The 21,080-nt window shown below is 41.1% G+C and overlaps 1 protein-coding gene across 1 annotated transcript in view; it reads right to left on the reverse strand.

Annotated features, from left to right (window-relative positions):
- Nucleotides 1–21,080, reverse strand: part of hinfp (histone H4 transcription factor) — a 72,802-nt gene that overhangs the window by 2,235 nt on the left and 49,487 nt on the right. The window contains 1 exon segment of the mRNA XM_060912333.1: nucleotides 661–799. Within this exon segment, the coding sequence (XP_060768316.1) occupies nucleotides 661–799 (139 nt within the window).

Genomic DNA, 21,080 nt, shown 5'->3' on the forward strand with positions numbered 1-21,080 from the left:
CACACCTACGGTCAATTTAGAGTCACCAGTTAACCTAACCTGCATGTCTTTGGACTGTGGGGGAAACCGGAGCACCCGGAGGAAACCCACGCGGACACGGGGAGAACATGCAAACTCCACACAGAAAGGCCCTCGCCGGCCCCGGGGCTCGAACCCAGGACCTTCTTGCTGTGAGGCGACAGCGCTAACCACTACACCACCGTGCCGCCCCGCAGGAAAAAATTGTGGCTCTAAATTCATTAATTGTTCCATTTAAAAAAATTTAAAAAATAATAATAAAATTGGAAGTCTGTGATTCGAATTCAGTAGCTTTCGGTCCACTAAGCAAAAATAATTGGGTGTCGGGGAAAATTCTCTTTATAACCTACACTTGAAAAATCTGAAAGGCAGTCTAGCTTTAAACAGTAAACTAACAACCAAATAATTAAACCACCAAGGGGTTAAAAAGTTGCCATGCTATTAAGTTTACCAAGCACAGCCTGCCTCGTTACTGGCCACTGTACCCCCACACACACCCCTACCTATTGGTCCACCTTGTACATGCATCACTAGAGCCCTGGGTCATTATAGTCGGCAGGTTGTTCCATAGTGCTCTTTTAAAAAGGCCTGTTGTGGCCGCTTCAACTTGCGTATGCTCAAGTAGTTTTCTGATTGGCTCACCTCATGCACACGCTTATAGTGGTTTTTGATAGAGTGCAGAGAGCGGGTGGAGTAGTCACAATCGGCAAAGTCACAGTGATAAGCTGGTTCACTGCTGTGCGTTTCCAGATGCTTTCGCAAGTCGATCAAGTTCTTACAGCTGAAGAAACAAACACACAAAGCACACAGATGAGCACATACTAATGCAAAATGTGGAACTAAACCATAGTATATGGCAGAGCAGCGCTCGAATTAAGTGGTCTCGCAGTCTCGCCACGACAGTTATTTCCTCTGTGCGAGAGTTGTTCAGAAAGTCAGGTTGCCCCGCACGCAACTTGATTTTTGGGGCATACAAAATGATCCCTTTACAAGCGGCGCGGCACGGGCTTTAATATACACCAGCTGAAATAAACAGCGGGTTGATTGACGTCCCGCCTGTGCGGGCTTTAATATTATATTAAATTATATAATATTTAATATTATATTAAAGCCCGTGCCACGCTGCTTGTAAAGGGATTGTTTTGTATGCCCCAAAAATCAAGTTGCGCGCGAGGCAACCTGACTTTCTGAACAACTCTCGCACAGAGGAAGTAACTGTCGCGGCGAAACTGCGAGACCACTTAATTCGAGCGCTGCAGAGGTGGACAATAACGAAGTACATTTACTTGTACTGTACTTAAGTACACTTTGAGTACAGGTAGTCGTCGACTTACGACTGTGTTTGGTTACGACTGACTGGTCGTAAACCGATCTGGTCGTAAGTCGGCCTATGTTAAATGAACGCAAGTATATTGTGATGTGTAATGATATTGTAATCATCTTAAAGTCTTATTTTATCAACGTTTTCTTATTTCATTACCTCGGCTCATTATTTGGTTTAAGTCAAACACTGCATACTACACTGCGTACTGTACAATTCGTTTAATATGTGCAAAACAAAAAATACGAAATACAGGTGTGAAAAACAGAAAACATTTTAGTTTGAAACATACCAAAATACAAATGTAAAACATAGCAAAATACAAAACTTAGTGACCGCTGGCATCACTGGTGCTTGGCTGTGTGTCGTCTACATCATCAGCTGTTGCAGCGCTCGGGCTGGCGGGAGCATTTGCTCGTTTCATAAACCAGGAGCTGCGCGAGGGAGCGCGAGAGAGACTGCGCATGTGCCTGGAGCTGGGGCAGAAACTGCCATACGCTCAGCTAGCTCAGCTGGGAAACACTTGCCAGTCATAACCAGACTGTCGTAAAGTCGATCGGTCGTAAGTCGCAAGTCGCCGACTACCTGTATCTGTATTTTACTCGAGTATTTTTTTTTTGTGGGGGGAAACTTATGACTGACTGCACTACATTTGAAAGACAAATATCGTACTTTTCACTCCACTACATTTCTATCAATCAAGTAGGCCGGTCACAAATTTTGTTGGACGATATATTGTCGCAGAAATTATCGCGATAAACGATATTATTGTTGATGTCTTCAAGATAATTTTATGCCACTAGTAAATAATAACGATCATGCAAATACACCCTTTCAAAGAACAGTAAACTAAGTCAACTTATTCAATTCAACAATGGAACGTAAAAAATATATAAATATAAATAAATAACCTAAAGAAATAAAACAAACAAAAACAATAAATAAAATGCAATCTATGGCTCTTAAAAATTGCACTCAAGTAAATATTAGCTCGGCACAGGGTAATTAATAAAAAGACACTTCTTCACAGACAACATTCTGCCAATCCAGTTTCTCAAAGATTAGTACCCAGATAAACAAAAAGTGCAAAGTAACAACGTATTGCCAGCTGTCATTTGGATAAAAGTAACAACAATTAGAACGAGATAACATGTAGGCAAGGGCGTAGGTTTGGTATTAACATTGGTGGGGACATAAACCCAATGCCAACCCCCAGTGGCGCCAACTTCAGGTCAACATTAGAGGGTCACAATATTTTGCTCCGTTGTGTTCCACCAAAAGAGATCCATCATCTCTCCAAAGTCCAGACTTTTAAAATTTGAAGTTCAGAACTGTAGTAATTCATGAATAATAATAATTAATTTGATTAATTGCAAATCTTGCATGTGATGATTAACTCATTCTACCAATTTGCAAATGTGTTTTACAAGCAAATAACGCATTGACTGTCAGGAGGGTGTATGTTCCTTTCCCTCATAAATGGAAGTAAAACACATACACTACTGTTCAAAAGTTTGGGGTCACCCAGACAATTTTGTGTTTTCCATGAAAAGTCACACTTTTATTTACCACCATAAGTTGTAAAACGGCAGCATGGTGGTGGTTAGTGCTGTCGCCTCACAGCAAGAAGGTCCTGGGTTCGAGCCCCGGGGCCGGCGAGGGCCTTTCTGTGTGGAGTTTGCATGTTCTCCGTGTCCGCATGGGTTTCCTCCGGGTGCTCCGGTTTCCCCCACAGTCCAAAGACATGCAGGTTAGGTTAACTGGTGACTCTAAATTGACCGTAGGTGTGAATGTGAGTGTGAATGGTTGTCTGTGTCTATGTGTCAGCCCTGTGATGACCTGGCGACTTGTCCAGGGTGTACCCCGCCTTTCACCCATAGTCAGCTGGGATAGGCTCCAGCTTGCCTGCGACCCTGTAGAAGGATAAAGCGGCTACAGATAATGAGATGAGTTGTAAAACGAATAGAAAATATAGTCAAGACATTTTTCTGGCCATTTTGAGCATTTAATCGACCCCACAAATGTGATGCTCCAGAAACTCAATCTGCTCAAAGGAAGGTCAGTTTTATAGCTTCTCTAAAGAGCTCAACTGTTTTCAGCTGTGCTAACATGATTGTACAAGGGTTTTCTAATCATCCATTAGCCTTCTGAGGCGATGAGCAAACACATTGTACCATTAGAACACTGGAGTGAGAGTTGCTGGAAATGGGCCTCTATACACCTATGGAGATATTGCACCAAAAACCAGACATTTGCAGCTAGAATAGTCATTTACCACATTAGCAATGTATAGAGTGGATTTCTGATTAGTTTAAAGTGATCTTCATTGAAAAGAACAGGGCTTTTCTTTCAAAAATAAGGACATTTCAAAGTGACCCCAAACTTTTGAACGGTAGTGTACGGAGCCTTAAACCATACCTGTCAACCCTCCCGTTTTTCCCGGGAAATCCCTTATTTTGACTTACTTCCCGCTGTCTTCCCGTTTTTTTATTTTCCCGAAAATATCCCGTATTTTCACAATATAAAAAAAGTCGGTAGGTCCAGAATTCATGACGCGCCTCTGACAGGAGTTTACAGCAGGAAGTCGGGCCATGAATTCACGTCCCCGCCCTCTCAGGCATCAGTAATTACAGAACTACGTCCGGAGGCGAGGCTGAACAAGTGATTAGGTCCAGTGTTGCCAGGTTGGGTGGTTTCAAGTGCATTTTGGCGGGTTTTGAACATATTTTGGGCTGGAAAACGTCAGCAGTATCTGGCAACACTGATTAGGTCTGAGGTGAAGATGGCGATGCTAATAGCTAAGAAAAACATTAGCCTGTCTTTCTTTGATGATTTCAACAAGTGTGTGGCTGGAATGTTCCCAGACTCTTCCATCGCAAAGAAAATTTTCCATGGGGAAAACGAAAGCCTCCCAAATAATCAAAGGTAAGCTACACATGTTTACATTAAGTATGCCCTGGCTAAGACCTCATAAATAGCCTAGTGTAAACTAATTGGTGTATTAACTGTTTTATCCACTCATTGTCTATTTTATTTTCTATCTGAAACTTACCCATTTTAAATCACTCTTGGTTTATTATCTATCTATCTATCTATCTATCTATCTATCTATCTATCTATCTATCTATTGTTCCGAGGCCATGATTATGGTAAAACCATAATAAATTGCAATGGAATTGAATTTATTGACTGGTTATATAATGACCTTTCTTATTTTAACATAAGATACGTATTTTAGCCCTTAATTTGGGAAATAACTGGTACCACTGAAAGCAAATAAAAATAAATATATAGTTTATTCATAAATGCACTCTATAAACCATAAGCATATTGAGTTTGGGTCTTGGCTATCACCAACATGCACCAGAGTCCAGGAAATCACAAATACTAGATAGAAAATTGCCCCCCATTCAACTACACACCCACTTTTAGTGAAGGGTATGACTTTCCGAAATTTTCCCTTATTTTGAGTTAAAAATCTGGGAAATATCCCTTTTTTTCAAACCTCAAAGTTGACAGGTATGCCTTAAACACTGCGTTTCATGAGGCTGGCAGGGGGAGTCAGCTCTCTCTGTGCAATCTTTAACTAGTTTTAGAATGGTAGCTTAAGCCGATATGTGATTGATCCAACAGTAAAACAGCACGAGGGCTCGAGAACTGACACGCTGAAAGGTTACAGTTTTACTTTGCAACAGAATGAATCTGAATTCTGATTGGTTGTTATATTATTGCCCTTTTGTTGTCTTCTTGGGCCCAGACCGGAGAGAGAGGAGGGAGGGAGTGACAGGGTTCTACAGAGAAAAGTTTTTAGCCACCGCTTTCAAATGAAGCCCCTCGAAAACCAATCAGTTCAGTGTGTGTGTGTGTGTACCCAGTATGTGACGTTTTCAAAAGAGAGGTGGGAGTAACCAAAAATTTCTGATCAAGAAGGCAGAGGCTGTTATGCTTATTACGTGAAAATCTTTTATTTGATTAAAAAGTGTCTGGGCCACGAACAATCTCCACATCACCGTCGGGTTGTTGTTGTTTACATGCGTCATGTTACACGAACTTGGTCAGTTCACAAAGCATATTCATCTAGTGTCAGAGCCCCGTTGGGTAGCTCAGGCCATAACTGTATTTTGCTTAGACCCAGATATAGGCAGGTTCTAAAACGTGTTAAACCTATTGAAAAGCAGATTCAGGTGTGGGATGAGAACAGTGTGGAGACTCTGAAAGGGTGCTTTGAGTCTACATCATGGAGCACCTTTGCAGACTCTGCAGCTGACCTGCATGAGCTGACAGAGGTCATCTCAGGGTGCACAGACTTCTGTGTGGAGACAGTGATTCCTAAAAAGACTAGTAGGGTGTACCCAAACAATAAACCATGGGTAACCAAAGAGTTGAAGGGAGTTTTAAATGAGAAAAAAAGGATTTTTGCTTCGGGGAGCCAACAGGACATAAAGGAAGTACAGAGAAAAATCAATAAGGAGATCTATAAAGCTAAATGCCAGTATAGAGACAAGGTACAGAAGACCTTAATGACAGGAAATTCTAGGGCCGCTTGGACTGGAATAAAGCTGATGGCAAATGCCCCTTATAAATCAAGTAAAAACACAGAACAACAAGCAGATGATAGAGCAAGCCATCTGTTGGCAAACGACTTAAATGAATTTTTCACCCGATATGAGCACATGGCCAGCGACAGACATTTTACGTGGCAACAGGGCGAGCTGGAGGACGTTGGGATTATTCACTATTAGGGAGGACACGGTGAGGCGGGTGTTTGGGACAATTAACACTCGAAAGAGTCCAGGGCCCGATAACATAGGAGGCAAAGTGCTGAGATATTGCTCAGCCCAATTGAGTGGGATTTTCTGCTCCCTTTTCCAACGCTCACTGGCAGTGTTGTGCATGAACGCGTTCACTGAACACGCTCGTTTTTCCATGAACTTTGAACTGAACGCAACAACTTTGTAATGAAAGAACTTGACCGTGAATTCGTTCAACTTATGCGACATGAACGACAAACATGAAGATGAACGAAACATGAAACCTGATGAATCGAGTGGCACGTCTACTTGCAAGATATTTTACGTTCTACTACTTGACTGTCAGTCTGATGTTGTTGTCACTCACTGCCTTGAGGTGCCGCGTGTGTGCAATGCATCATGGATAACGTAGTGTGAAGCCGGAGATAGTGGATGGCTCTATGATTTGGCGCCATACTACGTTACCCATGATGCAGCAGAGCAGAGTAGGCGTAACCCAGCGTTCCCTAGCTACAGGCAGCAGACAGCGCGGACACCACAGCCGGCGCACACTCACAGCAACATGGCCAGTGAAAGTTCAAGTAGCGGCACGGAGAACACAGATGAGTACAATGCCAAATAATTTTAGAAATGTGATTGTTGTGTGCATACACAGATGTGTACTGAAGAATGAGGCTATCTGAAGTTTTCCTGTTTTGTATTTTGAGAAATAAAAAGCCCTTGAGCATGCATCCCTCTGTCTGATCAATATGGTTGATATGGTCAATGCTGTTGATATGGATCTTAAAATAGCACTCCTTCAGTGTATATACATATTGGCAGTCATCTTTTTAGAAACACACATTTATGAGGAAGTCTAGTTGTCATTTATTAGAAGTTACTGTTAGCTGAAACTGAAAGCATTTGTTTGAAGTCACGTGTAACGTTTTGGTAGCAGTGGTTGAGTCAGTGAAGAAATCAAAATATTTTGTCCTTTTTTCCATATACAGTATGTACAATAACTTCCATTTTGTGTGATAGAATAGAATACAGTGCTGCTTGAAAGTTTGTGAACCCTTTAGAATTTTCTATATTTCTGCATAAATATGACCTAAAACATCATCAGATTTTCACACAAGTCCTAAAAGTAGATAAAGAGAACCCAGTTAAACAAATGAGACAAAAATATTATACTTGGTCATTTATTTATTGAGGAAAATGATCCAATATTACATATCTGTGAGTGGCAAAAGTATGTGAACCTTTGCTTTCAGTATCTGGTGTGACCCCCTTGTGCAGCAATAACTGCAACTAAACGTTTGCGGTAACTGTTGATCAGTCCTGCACACCGGCTTGGAGGAATTTTAGCCCATTCCTCCGTACAGAACAGCTTCAACTCTGGGATGTTGGTGGGTTTCCTCACATGAACTGCTCGCTTCAGGTCCTTCCACAACATTTCGATCAGATTAAGGTCAGGACTTTGAGTTGTCCATTCCAAAACATTAACTTTATTCTTCTTTAACCATTCTTTGGTCGAACGACTTGTGTGCTTAGGGTCATTGTCTTGCTGCATGACCCACCTTCTCTTGAGATTCAGTTCATGGACGGATGTCCTGACATTTTCCTTTAGAATTCGCTGGTATAATTCAGAATTCATTGTTCCATCAATGATGGCAAGCCATCCTGGCCCAGATGCAGCAAAACAGGCCCAAACCATGATACTACCACCACCATGTTTCACAGATGGGATAAGGTTCTTATGCTGGAATGCAGTGTTTTCCTTTCTCAAAACATAACGCTTGTCATTTAAACCAAAAAGTTCTATTTTGGTCTCATCCGTCCACAAAACATTTTTCCAATAGCCTTCTGGCTTATCCACGTGATCTTTAGCAAACTGCAGATGAGCAGCAATGTTCTTTTTGGAGAGCAGTGGCTTTCTCCTTGCAACCCTGCCATGCACACCATTTTTGTTCAGTGTTCTCCTGATGGTAGACTCATGAACATTAACCTTAACCAATTTGAGAGAGGCCTTCAGTTGCTTAGAAGTTACCCTGGGGTCCTTTGTGACCTTGCTGACTATTACACACCTTGCTCTTGGAGTGATCTTTGTTGGTTGACCACTCCTGGGGAGGGTAACAATGGTCCTGAATTTCCTTCATTTGTACACAATCTGTCTGACTGTGGATTGGTGGAGTCCAAACTCTTTAGAGATGGTTTTGTAACCTTTTCCAGCCTGAAGAGCATCAACAACGCTTTTTCTGAGGTCCTCAGAAATCTCCTTTGTTCGTGCCATGATACACTTCCACAAACATGTGTTGTGAAGATCAGACTTTGATAGATCCCTGTTCTTTAAATAAAACAGGGTGCCTACTCACACCTGATTGTCATCCCACTGATAGAAAACACCTGACTCTAATTTCACCTTCAAATTAACTGCTAATCCTAGAGTTTCACATACTTTTGCCACTCACAGATATGTAATATTGGATCATTTTCCTCAATAAATAAATGACCAAGTATAATATTTTTGTCTCATTTGTTTAACTGGGTTCTCTTTATCTACTTTTAGGACCTTGTGTGAAAATCTGATGATGTTTTAGGTCATATTTATGCAGAAATATAGAAAATTCTAAAGGGTTCACGAACTTTCAAGCACCACTGTATCTACAATATGTGAGTAGTTTTGAGCTAGAATGTAGCATATGATTTTAGTCTTTATTTTCATATCCCACCTAAAAGTAAAATGAACTGAACTTTGAACTAGTTCAGAATTAAAACTGTGAACTATGAACAGTTCACTTTTAACGTTTGAACTGAACTTGCACAACACTGCTCACTGGATACACAGGTGGTACCTCGGGTCTGGAAAAAAAAAAAAAAAATCATATGTGGCCCCTCTTCCCAAAGTCCCTTATCCGTCTTCTCCCAAGGACTATAGACCCATTTCCCTCACCTCTCTCGTAGTCAAATCATTTGAGAGGATTGTCAAAACTCACATTATTAACTCATGCAAGCAGGCCCTTGATCCATTACAATTCGCCTACAGGCCCGACAGAGGAACAGATGATGCCATTGTCACACTATTGGATTCTTTGTACATGCACCTGGAAGGCTCCAAGACACATGCTCGTGTCATATTTGCGGATTTTACGTCAGCTTTTAATACAATACACCCACACATCTCATCTTGGCTGAAAAACTGAGACAAGACTTCTGTTTTGATTTTAAATTAATTGCACGGATTTTGGACTTTTTACAGGCCAGAGCACAGCAGGTGAAGGTAGGAAACATCTTGTCGGATGTGTGTTTTACATCTATTGGCACTCCACAAGGGAGTGTCTTATCACCCTTACTTTTTATTTTATATACAGACAGCTGTCGTAGTAGCTATTCTGATCGTCATATAATTAAATATGCCGATGATACGGCCCTGGTTAGCTTACTGAATCATGAAGTCGTAAAATATGGTCCAGTGTTGGATGAATTTGTTGATTGGTGTAAAGTCTCTAACCTGCACCTCAACATATCCAAGACGAAAGAGATGGTTTTTGATTTCAGGCAAAAATCCTTGCCAGCTCCCCCCTCACTTATTGGAGGAGAGGAGATTGAAGTGGTGACAGAATATAAATATCTTGGCCTTATTATATAGATAAATTATCGTGGGATAGATTTGTAGATGCGATTTTTAAAAAGGGCCAACAACGTTTATATTTCCTCAGGAAGATTAAATTGTTAAATGTAGATAACACAATTATGACTTTGTTTTATAAGTCTTTTATTGAAAGTATTTTGTTATGGCATTATATGCTGGTATGGACATTCTAAGGCAGGGGTGGGCAATTATTTTTTCCATGGGGCCACATGAGAAACAGAAAATTTCGTGGAGGGCCGGACCAAAAGGCTGAACTAAATTCTGGATAATATTAATTGTATTTCTTTATATAAAGCAATAAATAACATTTTTACAAGCTGCTAAGACTGGTAAGAGTATGGAAGAAACAAGGTTGCCTTAAAAAAAAAAAGAAAAGTCATTTATTCAATCAAATTTCCCAAAACAATGGTTAACAAAATGTGAACGTTTGTACCATTTTTTTTCAGTCACATTCACCCCAAAACACAATAAAGACATCACAATATTGTCTTTCTACTCCAAATATCAAGCAAGATACATCATATTATAATAATGATGCCCACATTTGTAGTCTAATCACCTCATTTGGTGTTTTTCAGTTTTTTATTTGTTCAGTGAGAGAAATCTAGTCTCTGTTGGTCTTTGAGTGCATCAGAGTCGGGTTGAGTGTCTGAGATGGAGATGCGAAGCACAGCTGACAGATGATCAGTTGATTCGGTGTAGGTATCAGATCTACAGATCGGCTCGGGCTCCGGCGCCTGCTGGTGACGTCACACTATGTGATTGGCTGGACCGTTTGAAGGATGACGTACAAGTTTGTGGTTGGTCTGGACAAATTACGGAAGTAGTTATCGCGGGATTAGGTTTCGTGGGATTTCATGTCATGTTCATGTCGCGCGCATTGCGTTTTTGTCGAACACAACTTCAAAATAAAAGCAATGCACATTCAGTCCATGCATGAGGTAAAATTAGAAAATACATTCACAACCCCGATTCCAAAAAAGTTGGGACAAAGTACAAATTGTAAATAAAAACGGAATGCAATGATGTGGAAGTTTCAAAATTCCATATTTTATTCAGAATAGAACATAGATGACATATCAAATGTTTAAACTGAGAAAATGTATCATTTAAAGAGAAAAATTAGGTGATTTTAAATTTCATGACAACACCACATCTCAAAAAAGTTGGGACAAGGCCATGTTTACCACTGTGAGACATCCCCTTTTCTCTTTACAACAGTCTGTAAACGTCTGGGGACTGAGGAGACAAGTTGCTCAAGTTTAGGGATAGGAATGTTAACCCATTCTTGTCTAATGTAGGATTCTAGTTGCTCAACTGTCTTAGTTCTTTTTTGTCGTATCTTCCGTTTTATGATGCGCCAAATGTTTTCTATGGGTGAAAGATCTGGACTGCAGGCTGGCCAGTTCAGTACCCGGACCCTTCTTCTACGCAGCCATGATGCTGTAATTGATGCAGTATGTGGTTTGGCATTGTCATGTTGGAAAATGCAAGGTCTTCCCTGAAAGAGACGTCGTCTGGATGGGAGCATATGTTGCTCTAGAACCTGGATATACCTCTCAGCATTGATGGTGTCTTTCCAGATGTGTAAGCTGCCCATGCCACATGCACTAATACAACCCCATACCATCAGAGATGCAGGCTTCTGAACTGAGCGCTGATAACAACTTGGGTCGTCCTTCTCCCCTTTAGTCCGAATGACACGGCGTCCCTGATTTCCATAAAGAACTTCAAATTTTGATTCGTCTGACCACAGAACAGTTTTCCACTTTGCCACAGTCCATTTTAAATGAGCCTTAGCCCAGAGAAGACATCTGCGCTTCTGGATCATGTTTAGATACGGCTTCTTCTTTGAACTATAGAGTTTTAGCTGGCAACGGCGGATGGCACGGTGAATTGTGTTCACAGGTAATGTTCTCTGGAAATATTCCTGAGCCCATTTTGTGATTTCCAATACAGAAGCATGCCTGTATGTGATGCAGTGCCGTCTAAGGGCCCGAAGATCACGGGCACCCAGTATGGTTTTCCGGCCTTGACCCTTACACACAGAGATTCTTCCAGATTCTCTGAATCTTTTGATGATATTATGCACTGTAGATGATATGTTCAAACTCTTTGCAATTTTACACTGTCGAACTCCTTTCTGATATTGCTCCACTATTTGTCGGCGCAGAATTAGGGGGATTGGTGATCCTCTTCCCATCTTTACTTCTGAGAGCCGCTGCCACTCCAAGATGCTCTTTTTATACCCAGTCATGTTAATGACCTATTGCCAATTGACCTAATGAGTTGCAATTTGGTCCTCCAGCTGTTCCTTTTTTGTACCTTTAACTTTTCCAGCCTCTTATTGCCCCTGTCCCAACTTTTTTGAGATGTGTTGCTGTCATGAAATTTCAAATGAGCCAATATTTGGCATGAAATTTCAAAATATCTCACTTTCGACATTTGATATGTTGTCTATGTTCTATTGTGAATACAATATCAATTTTTGAGATTTGTATATTATTGCATTCCGTTTTTATTTACAATTTGTACTTTGTCCCAACTTTTTTGGAATCGGGGTTGTATTTTGTAATTTCTAATTAATCTTACGCGGGCCGGTCAGAATGAACCAAAGGGCCGGATGCGGCCCGCGGGCCGTAAAACGCCCAGGTCTGTTCTAAGGTGACACATAAAAGTAAGCTGGGAAAAATTGTTCAAACAAGTGGGAAAATAATTGGGTGTCAGCAGACTGATCTTTATCATGTCTACCTGTCCAGGCTGACCCAGAAAGCAGACAAAATTTGTACTGACATTACCCACCCACTCTCAGTGAAGTTCCAGACACTTCCTTCTGGTCGCAGATATAGATACCCCAACATCAGAACTAACAGAGCAAAGAATTCATTCATTCCTATGGCAATTACACAATTGAATAAGATGTGGGAAATACGCACCTAATATTACAAGATAACGGTCACATCTTTTATTGTACAAGTTATTTTATTTATTACTTTTTTTTTTTTTTAGCTGGTGCAATGGACGTGGTGTGTTTTTGTTGTGTTTGTGTTGGGATGTTTGATATGATGGTGGCTGGTGTCTCGTCTTGTGTTGTGCTGTAAGACAAATTGCCTTTTTAAGGACATTAAAGTTTCTAAGTAAGTAAGTAAGGGCTCTGCAGGTCTCAACTGATGAACTTCAAATTAGCGGGCTGCTAAAGTTTGCAGGCACTTCACAAGCAAGACTCGGTGCAATATTAGCACAATTTGATATGATTTAATAATATCTTTGTGACCTTAACGAACACCAGTTGTCGGTATCAAGTCGGATTGTTATTTACATGCCACACAAACAGTCATAATCATATGTTGTCGTTTTTACACATTAAATACAAACTGTTGTTAACTGATTCATTTCACGAGCTAATCTCATTCCTCAAGGACAGTTTGCTAGCTAGCAGCCGGTCACTGCACTGCAACCGCACTTGCTAATTGACATGGTAGCCGAACATGCTTGGCGTTTTCGTGACCACGCCCCTAGAGCGAATATTCATGAGCGAATTTTGCATGGTTTCGTCCAGTGGAAACCTACAGTAACCGTTTGTGTACCGCGCACAGAGTGTGATTTTTTTTTTCTTCAATCAGAACTATTGGTAGGGACACGCCCATACCCAATTCTACACCTATAGTCTGTACAACAGAGCAACGTGGTGGTGTCTTTTCCCCATTCAGTGGATCCCCTGGCTGGATAACTGTTGCATGCTGGGAGGCCCTGCCTCTGACAGAGAGCCGCATGAGACGACAGAAAACAGTGCGGTGTTTTATTCAGGCAATGGGTCAAGCTAATACTCTGGCGACTTCCCTATGCAGATGTACAGCGTGTAAATGACAATCGCTGTAAAAAATTACCGAGTTCATTTTCATTTACCGTACGATAAGTCGGTATATCAAATATCGCGACAGGCCTATCATCAAGGTCCTCGTTATAATGAAGCAGCTTTAGAAGTGGATGTTTTTTCTTTTCTAAAACGTGACTGGGTTTTTTCGCAGGTGACACTGAAACAGACCATCAGTAATCACGAGGGTCACGTCACATCCACAGACTGTATAAAATCAAGATCAATGATTTCTCAGCAGCATTATTTGAACACGATCAGTTGATGGCAGAATGGAAGGAGGCGGTTCTTCTGGGGAACGCACACACTCATGGCCCATGAACCCATGTTTCAGTTTTCTGAAAGGATTAAAGATTCATTTTAAACATTTGCCGAAAACGAACCACATCACGGCCTACAAAAACTTGCTGTCCGACCTGCAGGAGCATACTGAGGGATATAAATGTTTTATTCCAAGGGAAACAATGAAGTTGTCTGTGCTTTCAGAGCTAGCGATAACGCTGCAATACCTGTACAGTCTGGTTAGTTAAATGACTTTCTATGGATTTGCCCGCCAAGTGGCCGTCGCCTTGTCCACGGCTAACGTTTAGACACCGCTAGTTAACTTGGACACTGTTAGTTAGCATGCATTGTGATTTTTTTTCCCCTTGTTTCCGTTTCCGGTTGAGAGTACGTCGTGCGCGTTCTGGCTGCTGCTTCTCACCAGAGCTTTTTTATTTTATTTCTTTTTCTATTTTTTTTTTCTGTGCGTTTGTGTAGTTTGATGTTTGAGTGTTTTGTCTGCCGGTTGTGGTGTAGCTCCGGACCTAGTTTTGGGCGTCGGTTCCCTCCAGGCCTTGGTTCGCTGTGGGTGATGCCTGCGCTCCCAGCTGTGGACTGCAGTGAGCTCGTTGCTCATTTTACATCGTGGTTGTCCAGCGCTCTGCGCTTTAACGCTTGGTGCAGGGATGAGTGACAAATTTTTAAAAAAGAGGAAAATTTTTAGGCTCAACAGACGACCCCGAAGGGGTCGTCACGACAACGAAGTTGTCATGGGGAGGGTATGCCCTCCCATTGGTGGGGGTCTGGGGGGTCTCCCCCACGAAAATTTTTGTAAAAAGGACTTAAAATGGTGACACTTTAAGCACATAAAATGTAAAATTTCTAAATTAGCACATTTCAGTTTAAAAAATGTTTTGGTCAAATTTCATGGTGCTTTAGTGATACATGTTTCAGAACTTTACAAAAAAATTTTGAAAATGAGAAAAAAGTGTCATGTTTCAGGTTTGGGGTGCCGTGTCTGGCCTTAAGTCTGAAAAATGTTCCCATTGATACCAAACTACCACCACTACAAATGTCATGTTAGGCCATATGAAAATAATTTCTTGTTTCTCATCACTATTTTTCCTCAAAATGGGTAGGACGGGCTTATTTTATTTTTATTTTGTTTTATTTTTCTGCTATGTGGGGGATAAAACACGAAAAATTGGAATGGTTGGAGCAGACTCTGGTTTCAGAGGCATGATGCTAAATTACCAGTGTAAAAAAAAAAAATGTTTATGGTGGGTCAATTTTTTTTGGTTCGGGCTGTAATGACTATGAGGAACAAGAATATAATTTTATGTGGCCTTACATAACTAGCAATAAAATTTAAACCCTGCCACCAGTTCATAGTACATGTACTTACTCTCTTCAATCAGACCTAACACCTGAAAAATTAATGGCTAAATAAAATTCCACACTTTCTGTGAAGTTTATACTTGCAATATAATTTCAGATTAAACCTAATCATTGTTCAAATGTATCTGTAAATATTAAATGTGCTAGTGATAAATTAGATTGGAATTATCACATTATTTTCAGAGAACTAAAAATTTCATTCAAAAAGTAACAGTGAAGGTAATGTTTTTAATACGTAGGATAAAACATTATTATTATTATTATTATTATTATTATTGATGCCTACCTGGCAATGCATAGTTAGTCTTCTGAATCTCAACTCGACTCCTGTGTTTTTCGCTTTTCACGTGTCCACTGAGAGTCACAAATCCACGCCGTCCGTAGTTCAGTTCACAGCAACACAATTTGCAACGTGCGATTCCTTTCTTGTTGAGTTTTTCAAAAACCAAACTAAAAACACTTCCATCGGGAGCTTTGCGCTCTAACCAGTCCCAACGCCACTTATTTTCAATGCCAGAATCTATTTTCATGACATCGGACTTCACAGACAACGCCGCCATTTTCATTCATACTCGTACATACCTGCCAACCTTGGAAAAAAATTTTGAGTAGCAACTTATCGTGGCGGTGCAGCGCAGCACGGCGTGAGGTCAGGCACATTTGCTGATCAGTATTGATTGTAATGAGGGAGCATGTGAACAATGTATTACTAAGCACAGAGTTCCCACTCACCACCATATCTAGTTATTCAACATACAAGCAGACTATGAAGAAAACAAGAACTCTTAATGAAAAGGCATGAATATATTTCCAATGCTTTCACCAAGACATTTGGCACAAGGCAACTGTGCCCCAAAAATATGTCCTTTATACAGACCTTAAACTTAAAGATAAGGGATAAATGTACTGCCTTTGGCATATTATGTCTTAAATACATTGGGAATTATAAACAACAAAGAATCCCAAATAGCATGCTATGTCCCTTTTGACATTTAGCATTATATTGTATAGATAACAGAAAAACCAAAGGGCTATAGCCTATGTCTTTTAAAACAGACGCCGGCAGTCTGCAAAACACACACACACACACAATCCTTTTTTCATAAATTTAGTTTTGACCATAAAAGAGATTCTGTTGCTCCTCGCTACACTAAACATCGAAAGTGAATATTCCAGAGTACCTATATAAATATATTTTTTTCAATATTAATATTTAGTAAATGCAAACTGATAACCACACTTACAGAAAAACTTACTGAAAATAAATTATAGGCTACTCTGGCCTATCCAATAACATAGCCTTTATAATATTCACTGACCTGGCCTAATTTGGAAAAAAATAATGGCCTATGTATATAAATGCAAGCATTTCTATGTTAGCAATATTATTACCTGTATTTCCTTGATGGCTAATGTCAAAATCATAATTGCACACTGTGCAAAACGCATGATTAGGCAGTTTAGGGGGCGGAGGCATGGCCATTGATCTTGATACTTCGTTAGGAACTTCTGAGGGGCATAGACTCGCTTCTTTTTAGATTTGCTAACCTCTCTCTGTCAGTATCCTCATCTGACGTCATGTGTATTATTAACTGCAAGGCACGCACATACACAAAACACACATCATCCACTACACGCACTTACGTGAAAACACTTCGTGCGCTGCTCATTGAATCTCACATGCACGAGTAGCCTAGTTCAGAAGATTTTAACGCGTCTATCGGTCGACTGGATGGAAACGTCAGTAGGCTACTACATTTTCACTTTAGGCTATGCAATATTTTTTGGATTGAGAAGCCTGGGTCAAATATCAAAACAAGCTGGAACAAATATTTCCTTCAGATAAGGCGGAACACTGTGGGTTGTCCTTGCTTTATTCACAATACCCTTGCCCTGCCCATTTACCTTCAAAACGGTGTTTAGCACCGTCCTCCCTTGTAAAACCAGTCACAGTATGAAGATCGACCGAGAGGGATGAAAATCAATGTCGTTACTTTCGTTTTGACGGCTCCTCGGCTCTCCGCTTCGCCTCATAGCCTAGGCCTATTTGAAGAGTTTAAAACTAGCGCTGTGATTGGTCGAAGTCTTCTTTTCTCTACAGGTTGCTGGTCAATGCGGTTACACCCATAGACGAGTTGCCTAGTGCGCGAATGCACAGACAGTTGAACCGGAATATTAAAGATCTTTGTAGAGGTCTGCGCTGGACAGAATTTTCAGTCCCGCTCCCGCAAAGAATGATGATTTTCAGTCCCGCTCCCACCTGCCATATTTTGTCCCGCTCCCAAATCCCGCATGATGCAGACGTTCGTTATTTCTCACGAAAGTTCTTGTCATTGGCTTGGGGAATTAAACATGCTGAGCTTAGCTGAGCTCCCCACTGACCGATCCTTCACCTAGCGCACGGAGCGAGGGTGCGCGTTACCAGGCGGCATGCGCAGCTGAGGCTTTACAGAGATACCCAACACGCCTACCAAAATCTACAGTGGATATTAAGAATATTGTACATAGCTTATAGGTCACTCCTCACATTTACATTCTAGGAAATACAAGTAGGCCTATAAGAAATGAATATAATTTAAAGACACAGCGTGATGGTGCCCCGCCCCCTACTTTGAGTGGATTTGAGCATAAATATCTACAGCTCACGTTCAGGGCTGCGTTTCCCAAACAACCAACCAAGTTAGCATTAAACCAATATGGTACGATGCAAGTTTGAACTAACTAACATCCAAAAAACGACTGTTTCCCAAAGCTGTAGTACCAACTTGGTCTGAACCAAGTTGATTTGAACCAACACAGTTCAAACCACGATGTTTTCAGATGTGTTCGGATGGTCTCGTTTATTGTCGGAATTCAGAGAAACAACCCGAAGTTGGCTGACAGTGCGAGCGGCATTTCACCATTAAATGACCGTTAAGCCAAATTTGGTGCGTCCATAATCTTCCCCTGATGCTTGCAACTTGGTGTAGATGTTCATTTAGACTAATATAAAATTGCAATACCCCTCATTTGGAAATCACGTGTAAACAAAAGGCATCTCCATAAATTAAAGCATCATATACTAGTTTTGGCTATAAGGCTATTTGCCCTGATTAAAAATAGCTAAGCAAACTGCTGTGAGATGGCACAGATAACGTTATGTAGATCTACATGTTGTGTATTTATAGGTGGCATTGTTAGGTTTATTGTAAGTTCATTGTTTAGACTCTGACATTCTGCTGACACATTCCAAGTTGAGCGCTGCATGCGCTCATGATTGACAGCTCTCACTTTGATTGACAGCTCTCACTTTGCGCACTCGCACTCCCACTTTCTTTTTAAAGCAGCACTTCTGAAGCACTGTGAGCTTCACTAGAGGAGCTCTGCTCTTCTGCCACGATCGGAGATCTCAAACACGGAAGAGCGGAAAGGAATCGGAAACGTACGCGAGATTAGACCACATCCGCAAATTTAGGCATCTTAAAATGTTTTTATTAATGCCAAATAAAATATCCAGCACAAATTATATATGATAGACATAAATTAATAATTTATAAATTTTATTTTAAACACGTTTTTAGTTAGCGGGACTGCAGCTTATCACCTCTCCCGCCCGCCCGAAATGAGCTTTCAAAATTTGCCCCGCGCCGCACTGCTTTGCGTTGGGTCCCGCGGGAGTGCAGGGCTCTACTTTGAACTCAAAGCCATCAATGGCTTTTTGCGTATTTTGAAGTGTTAAATCGTAGCAGCGTAGTTTGATGTCTAAATGCGTATCTGCTACGCAAAATGCGTAAAGGTTGGCAGGTCTGCTCGTAGCAGTGCATGTACAATAGCGACTCCTCTCCACACAGCGATAATGATCAGATCGCTGTAAGGAGCTTTCGTCACTTCCGCTTAGTAAAATCCGGAAAAGTTTCGCGCCAGACTTTACCGAATATATATATATATATATATATATATATATATATATATATATATATTTTTTTTTTTTTTAAATTTTAGAAAACGCGGAAAACGATTTTTTTACGCGGAAAGGCAATTTGAAAAACGCGGATTTCCGCGGAAACGCGGAGATTTCACATCCGTGTTGGTGTGATGTTCCGAGCAATGTTGCTCGGTGGTGTCGCGGCAGCTGTGCAGGCGGTTTGGGACACACCAGCGCTCTGTGTGGCGGAGCTTCTCTGCTCGCTTTGTGGATCCATGGCGTGGTGTTCGAGCGGTGTTGCTGACGGCGTCACGGCGGCGGTGCTGGAGATGTTGGACTTGTTTTCGTGCGCCTTTTGGTGGGACTGTGGCTGCTACACCACTGGAATTACATCCTGACCCCTACTTGGTGGACTTTTTATTTTTTATTTATTTATTTTTATTATATTTATGTATTTTTTTTTCTTTCTTTGTCTATAATTGTAAAACGTCCTTGGGTTTTTTGAAAGGCGCTATATAAATTTAACTTATTATTATTATTATAAAAAACGGAGTTACGCTAACATGAATAACGTTAACTTATCTGAAATCCTTTCAGAAATACGTTTCAGCATAATCTTACCAAATAAACAGAATGTAGAAATCTCTTTTCTAGTAGCGTTAGCTACCCAATATGATTTTGAAAAGAGTTTGCTAGCATGTCAGGTGGAGTTTCACTGACTAGCTAGCTTAACATTAAACCACCATGATGGCACAGCATGCGTTCATTTCATGAATTCACGTGTCCCTTTGGTAACGGCATTAGGTTTTGTAAGCGTTGTGGCAATAATACAACGATGCGTTGACAGAAAATGTACTTTTAATACTCAAGTATTTTTAAAAGCAAGTGCTTCAGTACTTTAAGTTAAGTAAAAATTTGACTGGACAACTTTCACTTGTATCAGAGTAACATTTGACCAGTGGGATCTGTACTTTCACTTAAGTAATGAAGTTGGGTACTTGGTCCACCTCTGGTATACGGACACCGCTACTAAATTATTGAGTCCAGGTGATTCAGCCACACACTTTGCTACATGGTCCCTAAAATCAAGCAACATGCCATGCGATCTCCGTAGACAAACCCTGGTAGTAGACTGGGTCGTAAAGAATGGAAATGTGGCACTGTTCTAGGATGCCAACTTTGCCACAAGTCAGTTCATGAACATTCTTGCCCTGCTAGGCCTGACCTTGGTCAACCTTTAGTGCTATTATCTGCATCTAGGAGCAACAACAGGTCAGCTAGGAAGCAGCAGGCGCACAAACTCACAGAGCAAGGCTGCCGAGTGCTGAAGCCCCCCCCAAATCTGTCCCTCTGAGTTACATGTCGGTCTTGGGATCGAGATGCTGACCTCTTCTGCTCCTCGGACCTGCCTGATCCATCCTGGTGCCCTGTATCTGGTTGGAGTCTCATCGCATCGCTCCTGTGGAGGACGGCCCGATGTGGACGGTTGGGGGTCGTGCCTGGAGGACGCTCTGGACTCTTGCAGTGGTGCTTTTGTGGCTGGGGACTGCAGTTGACTTGCTGACTTTGGGACTATGGTTGTGGTGAACGGTTTTGCGCTCGGGTTTCCGTCGGTGGGGGGGTTTATAGCATCAACAAAGCTGACTTTATGTTAGGACTATTAATGTTATAGTCATGTTGCCCAGATGGGGATGGGTTCCCTTTTGAGTCTGGTTCCTCTCGAGGTTTCTTCCTCATGTCGTCTGAGGGAGTTTTTCCTCGCCACCGTCGTCACAGCCTTGCTCATTGGGGATAGATTAGGGATAAAATTAGCTCATATTTTAAAGTTGTTCAAATTCTGTAAAGCTGCTTTGCGACAATGTTTATTGTTAAAAGCGCTATACAAATAAACTTGGCGCTCATAAAAACATCTATGCTCTATT

Source organism: Neoarius graeffei, chromosome 28, assembly GCF_027579695.1.
Source record: "Neoarius graeffei isolate fNeoGra1 chromosome 28, fNeoGra1.pri, whole genome shotgun sequence".
Classification (NCBI taxonomy): domain Eukaryota; kingdom Metazoa; phylum Chordata; class Actinopteri; order Siluriformes; family Ariidae; genus Neoarius; species Neoarius graeffei.